Source organism: Camelina sativa, chromosome 16 (genome assembly GCF_000633955.1).
Source record: "Camelina sativa cultivar DH55 chromosome 16, Cs, whole genome shotgun sequence".
Classification (NCBI taxonomy): Eukaryota; Viridiplantae; Streptophyta; class Magnoliopsida; order Brassicales; family Brassicaceae; genus Camelina; species Camelina sativa.
The window spans coordinates 16856856-16877423 of NC_025700.1; the positions used below are offsets into that span (position 1 = coordinate 16856856).

Consider the following 20568-nt stretch of genomic DNA (forward strand, 5'->3'; position numbering starts at 1 on the left):
ATTTTGCCCAGGGCTAGTTTTTCAAGAGAGAATTGAAACGTTGTTGGCCTTGTCTCTGGATTCTCTGTAACTAGTTTCCTCATCACCACACCCACCCATGGTTGGTAAGTTCTCAGATCTACTCGATTTTCATTTTTTGTTTGTTGTTGTTTTCCTATTTTTTTTTTCAGTTTTAGATGTTCTCAGATTTACTGGATTACATGTTGTTTTGATGATTGTAGATCTATTAATGATTGCAGGGCAGATTTCTTCACCGGGAGATCTTACTATCGGATGCCATCATCACCAATGCAGATCCGGCGGATGTGGAGTCCATGAACCCTAATTTTTTATGGACTTGTTTTTGTTATCTAATTTGGGCTTGTGTATTGTATAGGCCCATGATTTATTGGGTTGTAGTTGTAAATTTTTAAGGTCCATTATCATTATTTTGTTCTAATTCGGTTCGAATAAACCGAAACCGAATAACCCGAAATAACCGAATGCCTTTTCATAATCTGTTTTGGTATTACAAAATCAAATAATTCAGTTTGACCGGATTTACTAGAAAAAAACCTGATAAATCGATAATTAAACAGTCGTAAAACAGTCACGAAAACGTACACAGATCAGTAACCAAAACAGTCGCAAATGAGTAACCAAATCAGTCACTAAAGCGTTGCAACTCAGTCGCCATTTTAACGACTTTTTCGCGAGGGAACAACGACCAAAACTATCAGTCGCCAATTCGTAGCTATTTGCCGACTCTTTAGCGACTGATTATTTTAGTGACGCTCTATTTAACGACTACGGTTTTCAATCGCCAAACAGTCGTTACTAGGTATTTGCGACTGTTTAATGACTGTTTTTGTAGTCGGTAATTCCATGTTTTCTTGTAGTGAAACAAAAACTGGTAAACTAAAACGTCTTCATAGCATTCTAATTACAAGTTGTAAGTATCCAGACAACTTTATCTCAATATGTTGACAGTTTATTAAAGTGGGTTTGCTGGAAACCTTTTAGCTTACTTGGTAGAATCTTTTTTTTTCGTTACCACTTAGAGTTGTTGTAAAAGTTGGTTACGGTTTACGGCTACTTGGTCCACAACAAAAGCCAACAAGAATATTTGACGTTGTTATAAAAGCCCACTCTTACGCTCGCCTTATGCTCCATCAAACTAAGAGCTTCATTCTCTACTCAAAAACACTTTGCTTCTAGAAACAGGCAATAATGGGTGCTAACGTTTCTTCTCCAGACCAGAAGTTCCATCAGGTAACTCACTTGCGTTCCATGAAGCCATCATGGACACCTCAACCTGAGAGTACTTATCCTTTCAAAGCCAACAGTCCAGCTGGTATTGTGGAGATAAAAAACAAGAATCAGTGGAAATCTCGGCTCAACGCTCTCAAAGATACCAACAAGCTGGTAATATATGATTTAATACGCTTTCTTATCTAACCATAGCAATATTTTCGTAAGATTCACAATGTTTAATATGATTGGTTGAATAGGCGTTCTTTAATTCCAATTCGAGACATGCTTATGGGTCAAGATGGCGCATATTATGTTATATGAATTTCTAAATTAAAACAAAAATTTCAATAAATAGCTTGGTGGTCTATGTTCACTATAGTCTAAGTCACATAATCGGATGTGAGATTTCTAACATGCACTCACGATCGAGTTGATGGTTTTTTTTTTACTTACCTAAACCAAAGCTTATTATAAAGTCGAAATATATCCTTCTTATGTCATCATACGTGAATCAAATTGAGGCTATGATAATATGTTAATTTTATAGGGTTTTTAATAACTCAAATCAATCGAAAAGAGTAGATTACTTGTTGTTCTATATGTAACATATATCACTCTAGATCCCATCTTATTTCCAACGTGAAAGTCCTACACAATGCAACGTAACTAACCTTTCTCTTAGGTTTAATTTGAAAATATCATAGTGAACATTCAATTTTCATGTTTTTATATATAGCTGGTGATCGAGTTCACAGCCAAATGGTGCGGACCGTGTAAATCCCTTGAACCAAAGCTTGAAGAGTTGGCAGCTAAGTACACTGATGTTGAGTTCGTGAAGATTGATGTCGATGTGTTAATGGTACTAATCAATCAACCCCTTTTCCTTCATCTTCTTTCTCAAAGTTTGAATCTAAAAGATTTCAACAAACTTCGTGTTTGCTTTGAATAACAAAATAGTGTTTGGTTGAGATACAGAGCGTGTGGATGGAGTACAACCTTAACGCTTTGCCTGCGATTGTATTCATGAAGAGAGGCAGAGAACTAGACAGGGTTGTGGGTGTGAAGGTTGATGAGATAGAGAGGAAGCTCCACAAGTACACTCAATCCTTCTGATGAAACTATGAAGCTTTCTAATTACGTACACGCCAAACAAAACTCCTCATCACCTTGTGCCAAGAATAAATAGTATACTACTATATATAAATAACTAGGTAACAACCCGCACTATATGCAGGATAAATCTATACAAATAATATGAGTGTTATAAATAAAGTTATTATCGAAAATCTAAAATTTGTTAGTGTAATAACCAAATATATAACCCGTGAGATTATGTTTAGATCAAACTACTATGTATCAACTAAATATATATATATATATATATATATATATATATATCATCCGCTCTTTCTTCAATCTATGCAAGATTATTTATTTCGTTTAATTTTCTTTTTGTAAGAATATGTTTCACCCGTAAAATATTATACCAATAATATTAAATAATTGCATTGCCTATAATAATGATTATTGTGATAATTTTATTTTAGAAAATTTAAATATGTGAATATTAATCAGTTTTTTTAATAGGTGAATAATTTAGGTTTTTGAAAATGTTCTAGATCTAATAATGATATAATAATTAAATATGTTATAAAAATGATTAATATATATTTTAAAATTAAAATGCTTGATTTTTTTAATTAATTGAAAAGGAATATTCCTTAATCATTCAATAGCAATTATGTGTAAATATCCATAAAAATGCGAGCAATAAATTCATTAGTGTCTCGAGCTCTCTAGCGACGACACATCAGCATTTTCTTGAGAATGCTTCTCTATTAATATATAGGGGATATATCAACTATATATATATATATATATATATCATCCGCTCTTTCTTCAATCTATGCAAGATTATTTTTTCGTTTAATTTTTTTTTGTAAAAATATGTTTCACCCGTGAAATATTATACCAATGATATTAAATAATTGCATTGCCTATAATAATGATTATTGTGATAATTTTATTTTAGAAAATTTAAATATGTGAATATTAATCAGTTTTTTTAATAGGTGAATAATTTAGGTTTTTGAAAATGTTCTAGATCTAATAATGATATAATAATTAAATATGTTATAAAAATGATTAATATATATATTTTAAAATTAAAATGTTTGATTTTTTTAATTAATTGAAAAGAAATATTCCTTAATCATTCAATAGCAATTATGTATAAATATCCATAAAAATGAAAACAATAAATTCATTAGTGTCTCGAACTCTCTAGCGACGACACATCAGCGTTTTCTTGAGAATGCTTCTCTATTAATATATAGGGGATTGTTTGAACCATGATTCAACAAAATAAAACTTGGATGTGATGTAAAGGAGTTGGATGTTGGATTTGCTATGTAATATAAATATATGATCAGTGATTTGTGTTGGTTTATTCTTTCTTGATCGCTCCCCCAATCATCTTTAATTTATATACATGCATGGACCATTATAACTTTTTTATAATCGAGATATCCCAAACCGAAACCCATACAATAATAAACTCTCTGAAAGAACTATGTATTCTTGCCCTGACCACTATGAATTAGTTAATGAAGAACCATTGTTTCTCCTTGGTCACTGCTGCCATAAATCGAGATTGTTGTTTTTTTCTAATTTTATTTTTAGTACGAAAAGCTCTTCACCAATAACACGTTAGTAATAGAAAAATATTAGTAACACATGTCATTATAATTCTTCCAACTTTAGCATTAGTAACACATTTTATCAAAGTGGAAGAGTTGGTGAAGACTTGCGGAATGATTGGGTTACACTTTAATAATTAAGCAAAAGTCTTTTAATAATAAATCAATTCTTGATAGCGTATGTTCACATAAAAAATGGCGAAACTTATAGCTTCGTTTACAAAAACAAACTTATGTACAACAAATGAAAGATTATAGCTTCCACAATAATAATCTATCTAGAACACTCTTACCTAATGGAAGCAAGGACAAAACTCTCAATCTTGACTCTTAAGCCTAATTCACTTCGACCACTACTACTATAATACATTCGAAATAAAGGGAAACCACACAGCTTGCCTTGCCGTTTAAGAACTACTAGAAGGTACTAAAACGACATGCATTTTTCCGCTATTTGGCGGAAGTTGCAAACGAATTGGAAACAGCTTGCCGTTTAAAGGATTGCGTGTACACACGACAAAATCATCGATGCTAGTCTCTTCTTGAAGCGCCTGCGTCAACTGCTCAACGCTGTTTCCTTTGAAAGTCAAAGCGTATCCAACGGCCGACTCGTCCTCCACATGTCCTTCTTCGTCCGCGATGTGATAATAAATGATCCTTCCTTCAGATTTCGGCGGCGACACGGCCAACTAGTCAAACCAAAACCAAAACCAAGAAATTGTTAAGACAATCAATCTTGAAAGAAAAATATAAGGCTATTTTCGTAAATAGGAGTTTGGTAAAATCTTTGGACATGAAATGAATACAGTATTCTAATAAAATAATTGAACGAATTATAATTCGCTATACCCCAAAATATTTTTGGATATTCCAAGATTTGATATCGAAATTTTTTGTAATGGCCACACATAATAATGGATTGAAACAGTGTGAATGAATGATTTGCCTAGCGCTAATAGTAAGTAATACCAACCTCTTCCTCGGATTTTTCTGAAGATGATCTAGAAACTGGAGAATACGATGGTCTCCTATGCGGTGGAGGTGTTGACACCGGAGCTGGAGTTGGGGTAGGAGTCGCTGTTCCCACTAAAATCTCGACGACATCAACATCCCACAAGAAAGAGTCCGATACGTGAGCAGTGTCATGAGTGACAGAGTTACGCCACGGAGGAAGCCCACCATTGGCTCGAAGCAAGTTACCGTATCTCGTCTTGAGCGTCATTTTGGATCCTTCTCTGGCCGGCTCCCACTCCACAGACGAGTCGAGACGACTCGGTTTCGACAATACCACTTTACGCCCAGTGGCACCGAGCAAGAACCGCTCATTCGAAGCGGTGAGGTAATTACCGTAGCAACTCTTCAAACGAATCACTTCAAAGGAACCACGAACCGGCTCGACGGTCCATCTAGCTCTCTTGTCGGAACCATTCCTGTCTTGAGTCACCGTCTCCTCGTCCTCGTCCGCCGCTAGATACTTATCATGGACGTTACGCATCCTTACGGCTTTAGCTTGATTGAAAAACTCCATTTGCTGATGACTGATGATGATGACTATGTTATTACTATTTCCTTCTTGTCGAAGCTTAAAAAGTTTTTTTTCTCCACAGAACAAAATTAATGTGAAATGTGATGTTTGGTGGTGTATTTATTATAGGAGACTAAGTCCAAAGCGGTGTGCCTTGACGTGGACCTTTTATAATCGTTTATTATTGTATTTTGAATTCCTTCAAGTATTATTTGATATACATATATATAGCCATGTGATGAAACGAGCCACTAGCCATGGTAAAGTCATGCTTAATTGACGTGTTTCACCAAATTTTGTTTTTCCACGTTAGCATCCATATAGATAAGATCTCTATAATAATTAATAATTAATAATTCTATGTTCATCCTTTTACATTTCCCTTTGTAACTTGTAACTTGTAACTTGTAACTTGTAACTTAGAGACAAGAAGAGTATCAATTAAGCGATCATATCACTCTATCTCTATATGTGACACGTATATAGATACATTTTCCAGCGATGAAATCATATAACTGAAATTAAAAAGTAAATGTCGTAAAAGTGAAACGTACGATGCTTGTTATAAAAAAGTATATATATATTTTTTTGCTATATATCCAGAAGAATATATGTGCATAAATGAAGAAGAAATGTAAAATGTATTGCCCGTAAGAAACAACAAGAGATGAGAGTGACGAGTGCGGGACTCTCCTTAAGGCTTAACTCTTAAGCCATGCATGCCCCCATGACAAAGATATCGTAACTAATACCAACTTTTCCCAGTGATACGTTACTCATAATTACTTACGTATAGGGTCGTTCTCATGGGCCGGACAAGTTGCGTTTGAGCCTAATCCACTTTCAAACACAACCTGCTTGAGACTGATCTCTTTTGGTCTTTATTTAAGAGTTTAAACCTGTTCTTAATTCTGGTCCGCCGACCGCAATTAAGGTTAACTAAGAAAAACTTTTAAGGGAAACTGAACGGATGTTTTAGAATAGTTTGCTTATGAATTAACATCGTATGCAACTTTTATTAACATAACTAAAATTAGCGCGCGATCCAAAATTTGGACGAACTTTTTTTCCAACACTACACGAACTAATTTATAACTGGAATGGCGTTACTTGGTGTTATATATTGAGTTTGACTGCTTAAATAGTTACTAATGAAAACGTAGTAAGAACTAGTGATACTCTTAATACCAGTATTAATTAAAAAAATTTAAATTATGATTATTATTTTTAACTATTTTAGTATTGTTTACCAATTTTTTTACTCACTAAAAGTTTTCTATATACTTATGTCATAATTTCAAGGATATATCCAACCCACTAAAAAACACAAAAGCAAAAGTCATTTGGATATACAGCCTAAATTCGAACACTAACTAAAAGTGCCTAATACAACAACTAAATTAGCCAAGCATTAACTAACTAAATAAACCTTATTGTCATAATTGCACTAATCACAACAATTTTAAAGACGTTCAGTTTAAACGATGTAGATTAGTTAGTTTATGGTTATCTAGGGATTTTGACAATATGATGTGAATTTTTTTCTTGGTTAAATTAGTTTGTACATGAAAGCTCAAAACTCAGAGCATCATCAACATGAAAGCTCTCGGCCATTACTCTACGAAATATACTATCTTCCGAAATATACTATCTTCTCTACGACGGATGAGACCTCTCAAGTTTAAAGACGACCTCCGGGTTTGGTTCCAAAAGCTAGTTCAAAGTGACAATTTGATTATTATTTTTCTGAAAATTGTTTTAATTAGAGGTTCTTTCCCATTTGAAATTTCTACCAAAAGATGCATATATAATGTAAACATGGTTTTTTTTTATTGAATAAATTTTACATCCAAAAAAGAAAATTATTACTTCGAAAATTAATTAGAACAAGAGTTTTTTTTTTTTGGTAGGAATTAGAACAAGATTTTGTTCTATATCAAGTGATTCAACTCTGTGTTTGTTGAATCCTTTTTTTTTTACAAATGTCCCACACGCATTCCAATTAAATCCAACCAATCATCAGAAATATGAAAATTAATCTTTGTTGCAATCACATTGACAAAGTTGTGAGACTAGTTCAAAAGTCATGAATCAACCGGTCCCATGAATCTCGACCACATCAACATCCCAAACCACCGAACTCTGCGTAACACTCGAGTGCGGTGAATCATGAGTAACCGTATTCCTCCAAGGTGGCATTCCCCCATTGGCTCTTAGATATTTCCCGCCGTTTCTACTCCTTAGCTTCACCTTTAAACCTTCTTTAACCGGCTCCCACTCCCCCGCTGGCTCGTCCGCTCGTATCCTCCTCGACTGCACCACTTTATGCCCCGTCGCTCCCAACATCAACCTCTCATTCGACGCCGTCAAGTATCCACCGTGGCAGCTCTTTAACCGGATCGCCTTTTCGGATCCCGGTACCAACTCAACTCTCCATCGAGCCTCCTTAGAAGATCCGTTTTTTCCCATCACCACACTCTCTTCATCGTCATCAGCCATCAAATATTTCTCATGTGCACTGCTTCGTAATCGTACCGACTTCGCACCCCGAAATATTTCCATCGCTGTTACATTTTCTACGACTAACTTTTTCGAATGTTTCCTCTGTACCAAAACAAATTACACCAAAGTCAATATTTTTGGTTACGTTAATGTAATAATCAAACGATATTAAATGAATTATTGTGTTGAGAATATAGAATTGACGCGTACGTACCTCGGTTGGTTTTGGGGACAATTTACCCGACATTGACGGAGTAAACATAAGTTTCGAAGAAGTAACCGACCCAGGATCCGACCCGCTAGTTTCAGAAGATCCATAAGTCGGTAATTTCTGAACCGGTGGTGACCCGTCATCAGAGACCGAATAGTTGAAACTCGAAGCCGGGGACACGAAACGAGCGGCAAACGAAACTTTCTCTGGGTTCTCAACGAGCTCAACGGACCACAAGATCCATTTCTTGGTCGCCGGTATGTGCGGCTCACGATCGCACGTCACGGAGTTTTTCCACGGCGGAGATCCTCCGTTCCCGCGCAGATATTTTTCGTTCCACGACATAAGTTTAACCGCTGACTCGTCTCGTATCGGCTCCCAGTCGCTCTCGTGCTCCGCCTGACGAAACGGCGGCGTTTGGATGACTCTCGCGCCGGTCATCCCGAGAAGAAACGACGACTCGCTCGCCGTTAGATACTTGCCGTAGCAGCTCTTGAGACGTATGAATTTGGGTTTACGAGGGACCATCTCCACCGTCCATATAGATTGCCTTGAGGTTCCGTCGGAGCTTTGACGGACGGTTTTTTCGTCGTCGACGGCGTAGATGTATTTCTCGTGACTGCTCCGTAATCTAACGGCCGTACCTTTGGCGAACAGCTCCATTTATTTTATTTTATTTTTCACTTCTTCGTTGAGGACACGCCGAGATTTTTTTAATGGTCGTTTGAGATGAGACTATGAATGAGTAAACATTATTTATACGCCCTATTTTACATATACTTGTTTGCCAAGTTCTGTCAACAAAAGAAAAACAAATGATTACCAATTCATAAAATTAAATTTTCCGCGTAGATTTGTTTGGAGATTATGTGTTTTCTTAGTTATGTCATTTTCATTACATTATTATTGTAATAAAGGCTTATTCTTTTCAATTTAATTTCCAGGCTGTGTATCAATAGTCTCTGTGACTCGGTCCAGATGTTCCACACCCAATGGAGTACTTCGTTACTTTTTATTTTATTTTATGATACTATAATTTATGATATTTATATACAGAAAAATTCAACCTCTTTTTTTTTTTAAACTAGTGTTTGATTAGGTAAGAAAGAAAAATAAATATGTGATATATATAGGCTATAATAAGCTTTCAATAATAATAACTCCAAATGGTAATGTACATAATGACAAAATCTTTTGACCAAAAGGTAAATTTGTGGAATAAATGTATTTTTATGAAATGTACATTTTATTTTATTTTATTTTCAAAAAAAATAATATATAATCTAGATAAAAAATTATGGTAATATTTGCTTAAAATGATAGAAGATCTCTTATCATTTAAAATTTGATAGATTTATTTACTAAAAAGTTTTCACTTTCCTTTGGGACGAAGAATATAGATATTTTATTTCTTATAATTACTATGGAATAGATTAACTTAAAGACACTTAACTTTATATTTAATAGTCCTTAATTACTTTAACCTTTTATTTATTTCTCAATTTTCTTAAGTTAGGACTATTAAATATGAAAATAAGGAGACAAAAAAATATAGAAAATACAGTGACGTTTCCAACTATTGTGTGACATTGGGTTGATATTGCTGTTCTGTGTGGTGGACTCAACAAAATCTATAATAGCTTGCTAAGTGTGGGTCGAAATAGAGGCCCAAACCAATAGTTCGACATTTTTAAACGATACAGGCCCAATAGTATAATTTGAAGTTTCAAAAGTCTAATGATTGAATTGGAGAAACTTAATCACACAGGCATTATTAAAGAGTGAGACCCCAAAAAAGGTCAGCTTTATTCGGTCGCATCGCATCGCATCGCATTAATTGCTCCTTTATTTGAATTATGTGACTTGAGGAAAGGCTCCAAATCAACGGCTGTATCATTGCTTCTATAGATTTTTGTTTGCAATCTTTAATGTTTGCAGGACAAAAACTCATATGTGAACAAATGTGCTACAATTTTTATTTCATTAATAATGTAAACGAGATACGAACAACGAGAAGGACCCGCCGGATCAAGCCAACGGATGTGTTATGCGTATAGACTAATAAATATGTTCTGGTTCGTTATCTCATGCAGCATCGAAGACTGGTATTTTAAACCAATTCTTGCAACCTAGAACAGTATTTCTATGCAATTCTGACAGTAAAATCGTGAATATGCATTTTTAAACAATGTCATTGCGCAGTCTAAACTCGATAAAGTGATCTATAGAATTGAAAATGTAATTTTGCGGTTTTAACACCACTTAAAATTCTAGTGTATCAGGAAATGGACTGCATATAGGACTTACAAAAGAAAACTCATGTGTTCTCTCATTGGTCCTATTGGCAAACTATTAACTTACCTAGACAGCTAGCTAGACTATTCCCCATACAATTTCATGACATCGTTACATATTACTCGACTCGACCCAAATAGATTCTTCCTAACTTAAGAAGGTTTTTTGTTTATCTATTCTTAGAATTAAAACCATGAATAAAAACTTATTTTCTCCGGATGCAAAAAAGCAACATATGAAAGCAAAATAATACTAAGATTTTGACGAAACAAAACACCCTTAAAAATGATTATTTTTATATATGCACATTTTCTAGCTATGGTCGGTAGAGGTTTTTTAGGCTCTTCTGCCTTTTCACCAACCATTTCTGCATTAAACTGTTATAAAGTGTTGAGAGTTCCTTAGATTTTCCAGCAAATAATTCAAAGACTGTTATAAGCACCCAATTTTATTATTGGCAAAAGGAAACATCCACTTTAATCAGAACTATTTTTTCCATTTGTCTACAATGTTTGTTGTCGCTTTTGACTTTTCTATTAAGCTTATATTCCCATTTGTTCTTTACTCTCGTTCATATACTTTTCTCAATTATTTCATTTGCCTTAACTTCAAGAAAAGAAAAGACGAAGGACTCTTCAAAATATTGCTCTTTACTCTCCCATTTATATACTTTTAACATTTTTCTTTTAAATCAGAAAAAGAGAATAAAATTTTGAATTTCGACTTTCATTGCCTAGTGCGTACTGCCTAGGGAGAGTCGAAAACCAAAAAATTAAACAAAAATTTATTAAGATACTTATTTATTTATTTTATAAAAAAAAATAAAACAAAACTGAAACTATTCAGTTCCAAGTCCCTAAACCTTCACGTGCCTCTTCTTCTTCCTCTTCCTCAAAACACTGTCCACTTCAAAAAAAGTTCAGTCAACAGATTTAGAATCAGATCTCTTTCTTTCTCTTTTACATGTCTCAACCACCGTCTTCTTCTTCTTCTTCTTCTTCTTCTTCTTCTTCTTATTCATGGCGGTGCTTCTCTTTACTCATCTTTGTTCTCACCATTGTTAACCCTTCCTCTGCATCTACTTCATCATGTTCTTCTTCAATTCATTGCCCACCGTTTAACTCCTCACCACCGTACCCATTCTCAACTTCACCAGGATGTGGCCACCCTAACTTCCAGATCCAATGCGCTTCTCCACGCGCCACCATCACAATCAAAAACCTCACTTTCTCCATCCTCCATTACTCATCTCTCTCTTCTTCTCTAACCCTCTCTCCCATTACAAACTCTAATCGGACCTCAAACTGCTCTTCACTCCGGTTCTCCTCCTCACCAAACCGGTTCATCGACCTAACCGGTTCACCTTTCAGAGTCTCCGACTCTTCTTGCTCTCGTCTCTCACTTCTCCGTCCTTGCTCTCCTTTGACGCTCCCTAACTGTTCTCGTTGTCCTTGGGACTGTAAACTCTTGAAGAATCCGGGTCGGATCCTCCACGGTTGCGAATCGACCCACGGGTCGTTATCTGAACAAGGCTGCCAAGGAGATCTTCTTGGCTTTCTCCAAGACTTCTTCACTAGATTCGGATTTGAAGCTGAATGGGACGAGTCTCAAGATCCGTACTTTGCTAAATGCAGAGACTGTCATCAAATCAAGAACGGTGGTGTTTGCGGGTTTAATTCGACCCACCCGAATCAAGAATTCCTCTGTTTTCCCAAAAACAAATCAAGATCCGAATTAGTAACTAAAAGAGTCAATCACATCGCTGTCTTGTCTCTTATCTTCGCTCTGACTTGTCTCCTACTTGCTTTCTCCGTCGCCGTAGCAATCTTCCGATCAAGAAGAGCGAGTTTTTTGTCCTCAGTCAACGAAGAAGACCCGGCTGCTCTGTTCCTCCGCCGTCACCGCTCCGCCTCTCTTCTCCCACCGGTCTTCACCTTCGAAGAACTCGAAACCGCCACCAACAAATTCGACCCTAAGCGCAAAATTGGCGACGGTGGTTTCGGTTCTGTTTATTTAGGCCAACTCAGCGACGGACAACTCCTCGCCGTTAAGTTCCTCCACCATCACCACGGCGCAACCGCCGCCGCCACCGAGCATTGCAAAGCGTTCTCGATGAAGTCATTCTGTAATGAGATCTTAATCCTCTCTTCAATCAACCATCCTAACCTCGTTAAGCTCCATGGCTATTGCTCTGACCCGAGAGGGCTTCTTCTTGTTCACGATTACGTCACTAACGGCACACTCGCTGACCATCTCCACGGCCGGAGATCGAAGATGACGTGGCGTGTAAGGTTAGATATTGCTTTACAGACAGCTTTAGCTATGGAGTATCTTCACTTCGCCATTGTTCCATCGGTTGTTCATAGAGACATAACTTCGTCTAATATCTTCGTCGAGAAGGATATGAAGATCAAAGTTGGAGACTTTGGTCTCTCTAGGCTTTTGGTGTTCTCGGAGACGACGGTGAACTCTGCTTCTTCGTCTGATTACGTTTGTACCGGACCACAGGGTACTCCCGGTTATTTAGACCCGGATTATCACCGGTCTTTTCGGTTAACGGAGAAGAGTGACGTGTACAGTTACGGTGTCGTTTTGATGGAGTTGATTACGGGGATGAAAGCGGTTGACCAACGTCGTGAGAAGAGAGATATGGCATTGGCGGATCTTGTTGTATCCAAGATCCAGATGGGTCTTTTGGATCAGGTGATCGACCCGTTGCTTGCCTTAGACGGCGATGATGTGGCGGCGGTGACTGACGGGTTTGGTGTTGCGGCGGTTGCTGAGTTGGCGTTCCGGTGCGTTGCGGCGGATAAGGATGATCGTCCGGACGCTAAGGAGATTGTTGAGGAGCTTAGGAGGATTAGGAGCCATACACGTGTGACGGAAGATGATGACGTGGGGGAAGATTGACTGTTGGATTAGATTACGGATGACGTATTGTGAATGTGATGTAAGTAAAAAAAGTGTTGACTGGTCTCATGTGTGTACGTGTTGAATTTTGTCGGGAGTTGCAAACCTTCTATCCCGACTAGAAGGAGCTTTCACATGTGTGTGTGTGTGTGACGTAAACCTAGTACACACAATCACTACTCGAAGTTTGTATTTTATGTTTATAGATTTTGTATGTGTGAGAATATAGACTAGAGATCTGAAAAAATGATTTTTGTTGTTTCCCGTAACCGTAAGGTATCAATATTGGAATACGAAAATGTGAGATATCAAATCGTTTTTTCCATCTAGAAATATATTAGGATTCGTAACTTGAAAGTATATATCGAAACTGGTTTCAAGGACAACAGATTTTGTTAGAAATAAAGATATTACGATTGGCATCACAATTCATTAAGATCAACACATGTAAAGATTTGACGGATGCATACTAGCCACAAGTTAATGTCGTGACAATCGTCGATGGCTTGAAAATATTGTACACTGAAAAGCTAAAACCTTTGGAAGTCACATATCATTTCAACGATTTTGGATCCCCTCTACTGGTGAGTGAACTTTATGCTATCTTTACCATTTCAGAAGCAGTTGTGTTGTGGGGTTTTATTTGTTCTGTTACAGAAATTATATACAATGTCACCGTGTAGTTTGATTCTCAGTTTGTTCTCTTAATACTTTTTTTTTGTTGTTGATTTGCAGACTAATAGCGATTTTGATGCCAAACCAATTGTAATGCTTTTGGGTCAATATTCCACAGGAAAAACAACATTTATAAAACACTTGCTCTGGATGTGACTACCCCGGTAACGCTTTGTTCCCTTAAACTCATACTAAAGTAATGAATCTTCAATTATATATCTAATTTTCATCTTGTTACCAGGAGCTCACATTGGTCCAGAGCCAACAACAGATCGGTTTGTGGTTGCAATGGTATGACATTGTGTCTTGATTTGATAGTAGTTGAATGATTACTAGTTAGTTACTTGATGTATTCATTTAAGTTAACTCTTATGATTTGATTTGGTTATAGAGTGGACCAGATGAACGAACCATACCTGGAAATACCATGGCTGTTCAAGCTGACATGTCATTTAACGGGCTAACAAGTTTTGGAGGTGCTTTGCTCTCGAAGTTTGAGTGTTCACAAATGCCGCATCCCGTGAGTAATTAAGCATTATTCCATTGTCTCTACTTGTTTGTGTTGTAGGTGTTGGACCAAATTACTCTTGTAGACACTCCTGGAGTTCTTTCAGGAGAGAAACAAAGCATGCAAAGGAGCTATGACATCACTGGTGTCATCTCATGGTTTGCATCTAAATGTGATATGATTCTCCTTCTCTTTGATCCCCACAAGCTTGACATCAGTGATGAATTCAAACGGGTGATAACATCTATGCGTGGTAACGAAGACAAGATCCTTGTTGTCTTGAACAAAGCTGACCAAGTTGATACACAACAAGTAATAGATTCATTTTATCCCCCATTCATAAGCTTCATTTTTCTTGTTTTGGAGCAAATCTCTGTTTTTTAGCTAATGAGAGTGTATGGAGCATTGATGTGGTCGCTTGGTAAAGTCTTGAATACACCAGAGGTCGTACGTGTCTATATTGGGTATGCCTTTGAATACAACATAAACTGTGATTTTGATTTTATCTCTATATTAGTAAAAGAGAAATACAAAACTATTTCCGGATGGGGTCTATAAAAAAAAACCCGAAATCAACGGATTCGGATTATGTGTAGTTGGATGCTCTATTTTTAACGGATCTAATCCAGAATTAATAATTCGCAATCGAATTGGGAATATTAGGAAAACATTAATATTAGCTTTTAAGGAATATTCTGTATTAGTTGTAAATAGAAATCATTAATAACATAGAAAATATTAGGTAACTAATAATGTTAAGTTTAAGAAATCTAAAATTCGTTTAGATATTTTAGGAACTCCTTACAAATAAAATTAACTAATTTAGATTCGAAATCTTTTGAATAATTAAATCATATATAAGTTACAGATATGTTAATCGTCTAAGATAATATATGGAGCATATTCCCAAAACTAAACTACTTTTACTATAATATAGATTGTTTGAAAGATTGTGTATTAAGGACTTATTTGTAGTATAAATATATTCTGCATTATTCTGATTTCTTAATAACCTAAACGTAAGAACTTGATCACAAAACAAATGGCTTCACATATCTTAACGAGATCAAGCTTTTCAACACAACTTTACGCATCTTGGTCAAAATCCTCCATTCCTAAAAGCAATACACTTCACTAACTGGGGAAACATTGAGTATGATATGTAAGTTGCTCCACCAATTCCATGCTCATATATACGAGTATCTTATTCATATTTTTATTTTACATGTATAAAATTTTCTTTAATATTTAAGTTTCCAAAGTTTTACTAGCAGCCCTTGACCAATTTTGACATATTTTACCTAATATTTTCATTGGATTGCAGCTGCCTTTGATGCAAACTATAATTCAGCCGGTGACGATGTAGTCATTTATGTTTTTGGCGTTTCAAAAACATTTTCTTTTAGGTAATTCTATTTTTACTGAATTCAGGTGTTTGTTCAAACTTATTTTGTAATCATTGTTTGATAGATACATAATTTCAAAATTGTTACAGGTTGCATAAAGGTTAAAATAGAAGGTTCTCAATTTATCTTTGATTCATTAATTCCAAAAGCTTACTGAGTTTACGCAGAGGTAAGCGTATTATGTCTAATGATATTTGTTATAGAGTTCAAGAGATCATCTGGAATTTCCATTTTTGTTTTCCAAAAATTCTTCAATTTATCTATTGTTGGACTAAATCATCTTAGCGTTTATTTAAGTTATTCTCACTTTATATATATTTTTGTTTATGCGTAGCATTGTGCACAATTATGTTTTTGAATGAACCATCGGCTTTAATAGCATTCTAACAGTCTTCCATGATTTTCATCATATAAATCTTTGTTTTATATCTTTGTTTTATTTATTACTTGTTTCCAACAGTCTTCCATGATTCTCTTAGCAATTAGCTTTTGGAGGATCATGATCATAAATTGCTGAATATAGAAACATTGCATACGAAGTTGAAGGGGTGAAAAATTAAAAATTAAAACAAATTGAGAAAATTCTGGGAATCTTTAATTTAGTTGTGATGACGGTAAGAAATGTCAAATGAAAATAGGGATACTAATTGACCAACAACATCATATTTCCCAAGTTTTTTTTTAAAAGTAAGAAAAATCTTAATTTGTCCTCTTAACAATTTTCTCCTCATTTCATCTTCCCCAATTTTAAAAAATCTTTTGAACTCTTCAAAAATTTCTCTACATTTCATCTTCTTGATATACTATGTCTATCATGCTTTTCATCATTTTCTTTCTATCCATTATCTCTCCAATTCAATGGGATTCACCTAAATCTGACAAGTTCTCAAAGTTTCCCACCAAAGGATATACTATGGTGTTCAAGGTATCTCTTCAAGGTTGTGGAAGGTTCACAAAGATCCAAAATGCCATTGATGCAAGTATTGGCTCAAGTGTAACCAAGACCCTCAGAGCATTCTCATCTCATATACTATGAGGAGAGAGAAGAAGAAAATGTCTTCTCCAAATTATTAAAGATATCATTATAGACCCTTCTAACCTATGTGTCACTTTTCTACTGGTTTTCAATTCTATTATAATTTTGTATTTATTTTTTTTAGTCTGAGTTAGATACTTCCATCAATATCACCGATAAATATGCCCACATACTCATTGATCTTATTTTAAGTATGTTTTAAGCATATGTTAAGCATTTTTTGTGCAATTTTCTTAGATATTTAACACTTACATCATATATGATATATGTGTGTATATATATATGTTCATATATAAAATGTGTACAAATATATAGTATAGTATTAGATAATGCAACATAACTTACTTAGTCAAGAAATATAAGAATATGTATGGCTTATATGAGATATAAGAAATTAAGAAATTGTTGATTGAAATGCAACAAGAATTTCCAAGCTTTTCAAAGTTTTTTAAATGTTTTTGAAATCAAAATTTTTATAGTTACACTTGATTACTAAAAAAATTATTACTAAATATTAATTATAAGAACTTGTTTCAATGACATTTTATTATAGAAAAAGTTGATGAAATTTACGTACTTCTCGGAAAGTCCTTTCACCAAATTCACATCTCCCTCGTATTAAAAAACATTAACTTTTGCACATGGGAACTTAATGAAAATTTTATGACTATTTCATAGCTCAAACAAAATTAACATAAACATATATCTGATTAAGTTAAAGTGATGTAAATTTAGTTTCACGTAGATTCATATATTTTGGTTTGGTACATCTTTTAAACTAAATTTACATCACTTTACCCTATATCTCTGGTCTCGTATTTTCTGTTTGTAGAAAATCATAATCATGTTCACGAAGAGGAAAGATATGGCTGTATCTTTTGTTATTATTTCTCCTTATACATATATATATGACGTAACATATATATATGATGTAAATCTATAACACAATTTTATACACATCAATGTTATTAACATTATAAAAAGGGTGGTTTCATTTATCTTATACAGTGAATCTTGTGTGATTCAAGAAAATTCTTCCACTTAGGTTCTCGAGACGAAACATATTGAAGAAAAATGGCAAAATCGGTGTTCATGTACTGTGTGGATTAAGTTCATTGACGAGCTTTGATGATGGTTTCACAACGGAGGTCAAGGGGAAGTTGTGAAGCGACGCCACTGATATCCTAGGCTTTGTGGACGACCAATACCCTATGTAGCATGTTTTTGTATCTCCCATTGCTAAATATATACTGAAAGAGTGACCAAAATTGTTAGTTAAAACAAAAAATGTAGAGATCCTTATAATAGAAATTAATTTTGACGTGCTAATCATTTTTAAATATCAAAAATTAACTACTAGCTAAGTCTAACAATGACTAATTATCTTGCAGAACTATTTTTCATGAGAAATGCTTTTATGTAGTAACAAACTATATATTCTTCTAAGTAATGACAACAAAAACACCCATTTACAAAAAATAGTATTTTTCTCTCTCTTGACGACTTTCTTGGCGATTCAAGAACTTTGTTCACCGTTTCGATCAAATTGGTGATTCAATCTTCTGTTGTAGATGGATTTTCCTCTCTTAACTAGATATGAAGCTCTCTTATCATGGCATATCAAGATGTATGGCTCCGTCTCCAAAATCTCAACTTGGAGTCGGATAGAAACCCTCTTGAAGTCTCAAGCGAAGCTAGGAGAAAGAGAGAAGAGGAACATACACTCAATCTGGTAGTTAAAGGTATTCACCCTTCTCAAAACCCCACTGGAATTAATTATATGATGCCAAAGATTTGGAAGCTGGATGGAAGAATCAGTGGTAGAATTAACGAGGATGGCACTGTTTAATTTTTCTTCAAGCAAGCTCACCATCTCAATACAGTATATGAAGGAGGTCCCTGGACATATAAAGATTGGCTGGTTATAGTCGACAAGTGGACTAGAAGACATTATCCAGACTATCATCGTGCCATCAAATTTTGGGTTAAAATCCATAATGTCCCTGACGATTCCAGAAATAACATAATAATCACATAAATTGGGGAGGTATTGGGATAAGTGGAAGAGGTTTATGTCCAACAGTCAAACATTAACCAAGCTGGCGAGGTTATGACGCGTATTAAGATTGTTGCAAATATCATGCTAATTTTTACTTGCTTCTTTCGCTTTGACGATATAGGGGAGCCAACTCTCATCCGATTCACTTTTGAGAAACTTAGGAAGTTCTGCACTACCTGTGGCGGCCTCAACAATCAAGCTGGGACCTGTTCACCGTTTCGATCAAATCGGTGATTCAGTTTCTGTTGTAGACGGATTTTCCTCTCTTAACTAGATATGAAGCTCTCTTATCATGGCATATCAAGATGTATGGCTCCGTCTCCAAAATCTCAACTTGGGGTCGGATAGAAACCCTCTTGAAATCTCAAGCGAAGCTAGGAGAAAGAGAGAAGAGGAACATACGCTCAGTCTGGTAGTTAAAGGTATTCACCCTTCTCAAAACCCCACTGGAATTAATTATATGATGCCAAAGATTTGGAAGCTGGATGGAAGAATCAGTGGTAGAATTAACGAGGATGGCACTGTTTAATTTTTCTTCAAGCAAGCTCACCATCTCAATACAGTATATGAAGGAGGTCCCTGGACATATAAAGATTGGCTGGTTATAGTCGACAAGTGGACTAGAAGACATTATCCAGACTATCATCGTGCCATCAAGTTTTGGGTTAAAATCCATAATGTCCCTGACGATTCCAGAAATAACATAATAATCACAGAAATTGGGGAGGTATTGGGATAAGTGGAAGAGGTTTATGTCCAACAGTCAAACATTAACCAAGCTGGCGAGGTTATGACGCGTATTAAGATTGTTGCAAATATCATGCTAATTTTTACTTGCTTCTTTCGCTTTGACGATATAGGGGAGCCAACTCTCATCCGATTCACTTTTGAGAAACTTAGGAAGTTCTGCACTACCTGTGGCGGCCTTAACAATCAAGCGGGGACCTGTTCTTTTCAGACTCAAGAAATGGAGTGTACTCCCCATGGAGACCAGTTAGTCCATCAATTGGAGAACATACCAAGTTCTCCTAATGTAGTTGCAGATGATGTGATGGTGGAGACAACTACTTCCAGCTCAAACATGGTAGCATCAGAAACTTTACGGCAAGATGGGACACAAGGAAATGTCATGGATTTTACTACGCTTGAATCTTCTCAACATCAGAAAAATCAGTCTCTCAAAATCCGCAATGTCGCATCTGCTTCTGTTGCAATAGAAGAGAGGGGTACTAAGCGTAAGATTGACACAATCAGGAGGATGCTGGTGCATCAACTTCTAAAAGGATAGTAACTGTCCATTCTGAATACAAAGCCAAAGGGGAGGTGAAAACCCCAAAGCCACCATCCCCAAGATGAGAATTTTGTATTGGAATTGTCAGGAGCTAAGGAACCCTCTGAAAATTCCGTACTTAAAGGATATCAATCGTAAGTATATGGTAACCCTGAGAGAAAACCAAGGCAATTACAGTGGAAGGCAATGGAAGAACTAGCCACAAAAGATTTCTAACA

General features: G+C 35.5%; 4 protein-coding genes and 2 long non-coding RNA genes across 6 annotated transcripts; 4 read left to right on the top strand and 2 right to left on the bottom strand.

Moving 5' to 3' along the window:
* Nucleotides 1163-2579, top strand: LOC104750841 (thioredoxin H8). The gene is made up of 3 exons (XM_010472689.1): nucleotides 1163-1404; nucleotides 1970-2092; nucleotides 2209-2579. Exons 1-3 carry the CDS (start codon nucleotides 1210-1212, stop codon nucleotides 2344-2346), a joined length of 456 nt encoding a protein of 151 aa, XP_010470991.1. The 5' UTR covers nucleotides 1163-1209; the 3' UTR covers nucleotides 2347-2579.
* Nucleotides 4092-5631, bottom strand: LOC104750842. The gene is made up of 2 exons (XM_010472690.2): nucleotides 4906-5631; nucleotides 4092-4621 (listed from the first exon to the last, which is right to left on the bottom strand). Exons 1-2 carry the CDS (start codon nucleotides 5458-5460, stop codon nucleotides 4340-4342), a joined length of 837 nt encoding a protein of 278 aa, XP_010470992.1. The 5' UTR covers nucleotides 5461-5631; the 3' UTR covers nucleotides 4092-4339.
* Nucleotides 7460-9084, bottom strand: LOC104750843. Its single transcript, XM_010472691.2, has 3 exons — nucleotides 9070-9084; nucleotides 8174-8964; nucleotides 7460-8061 (listed from the first exon to the last, which is right to left on the bottom strand). The coding sequence occupies exons 2-3, from the start codon at nucleotides 8831-8833 to the stop codon at nucleotides 7549-7551; spliced, it is 1173 nt and encodes a 390-aa protein (XP_010470993.1). The 5' UTR covers nucleotides 8834-8964; nucleotides 9070-9084; the 3' UTR covers nucleotides 7460-7548.
* LOC104750844 (LEAF RUST 10 DISEASE-RESISTANCE LOCUS RECEPTOR-LIKE PROTEIN KINASE-like 1.5) lies at nucleotides 11143-13688 on the top strand. The gene has a single exon (XM_010472692.2). The coding sequence runs from the start codon at nucleotides 11429-11431 to the stop codon at nucleotides 13373-13375; it is 1947 nt and encodes a 648-aa protein (XP_010470994.1). The 5' UTR covers nucleotides 11143-11428; the 3' UTR covers nucleotides 13376-13688.
* LOC104750845 lies at nucleotides 14118-15034 on the top strand. Its single transcript, XR_761725.2, has 4 exons — nucleotides 14118-14214; nucleotides 14292-14341; nucleotides 14442-14870; nucleotides 14943-15034. It is a non-coding gene; the product is annotated as an uncharacterized LOC104750845 (long non-coding RNA).
* Nucleotides 15578-16698, top strand: LOC104750846. The gene is made up of 3 exons (XR_761726.1): nucleotides 15578-15720; nucleotides 15883-15964; nucleotides 16054-16698. It is a non-coding gene; the product is annotated as an uncharacterized LOC104750846 (long non-coding RNA).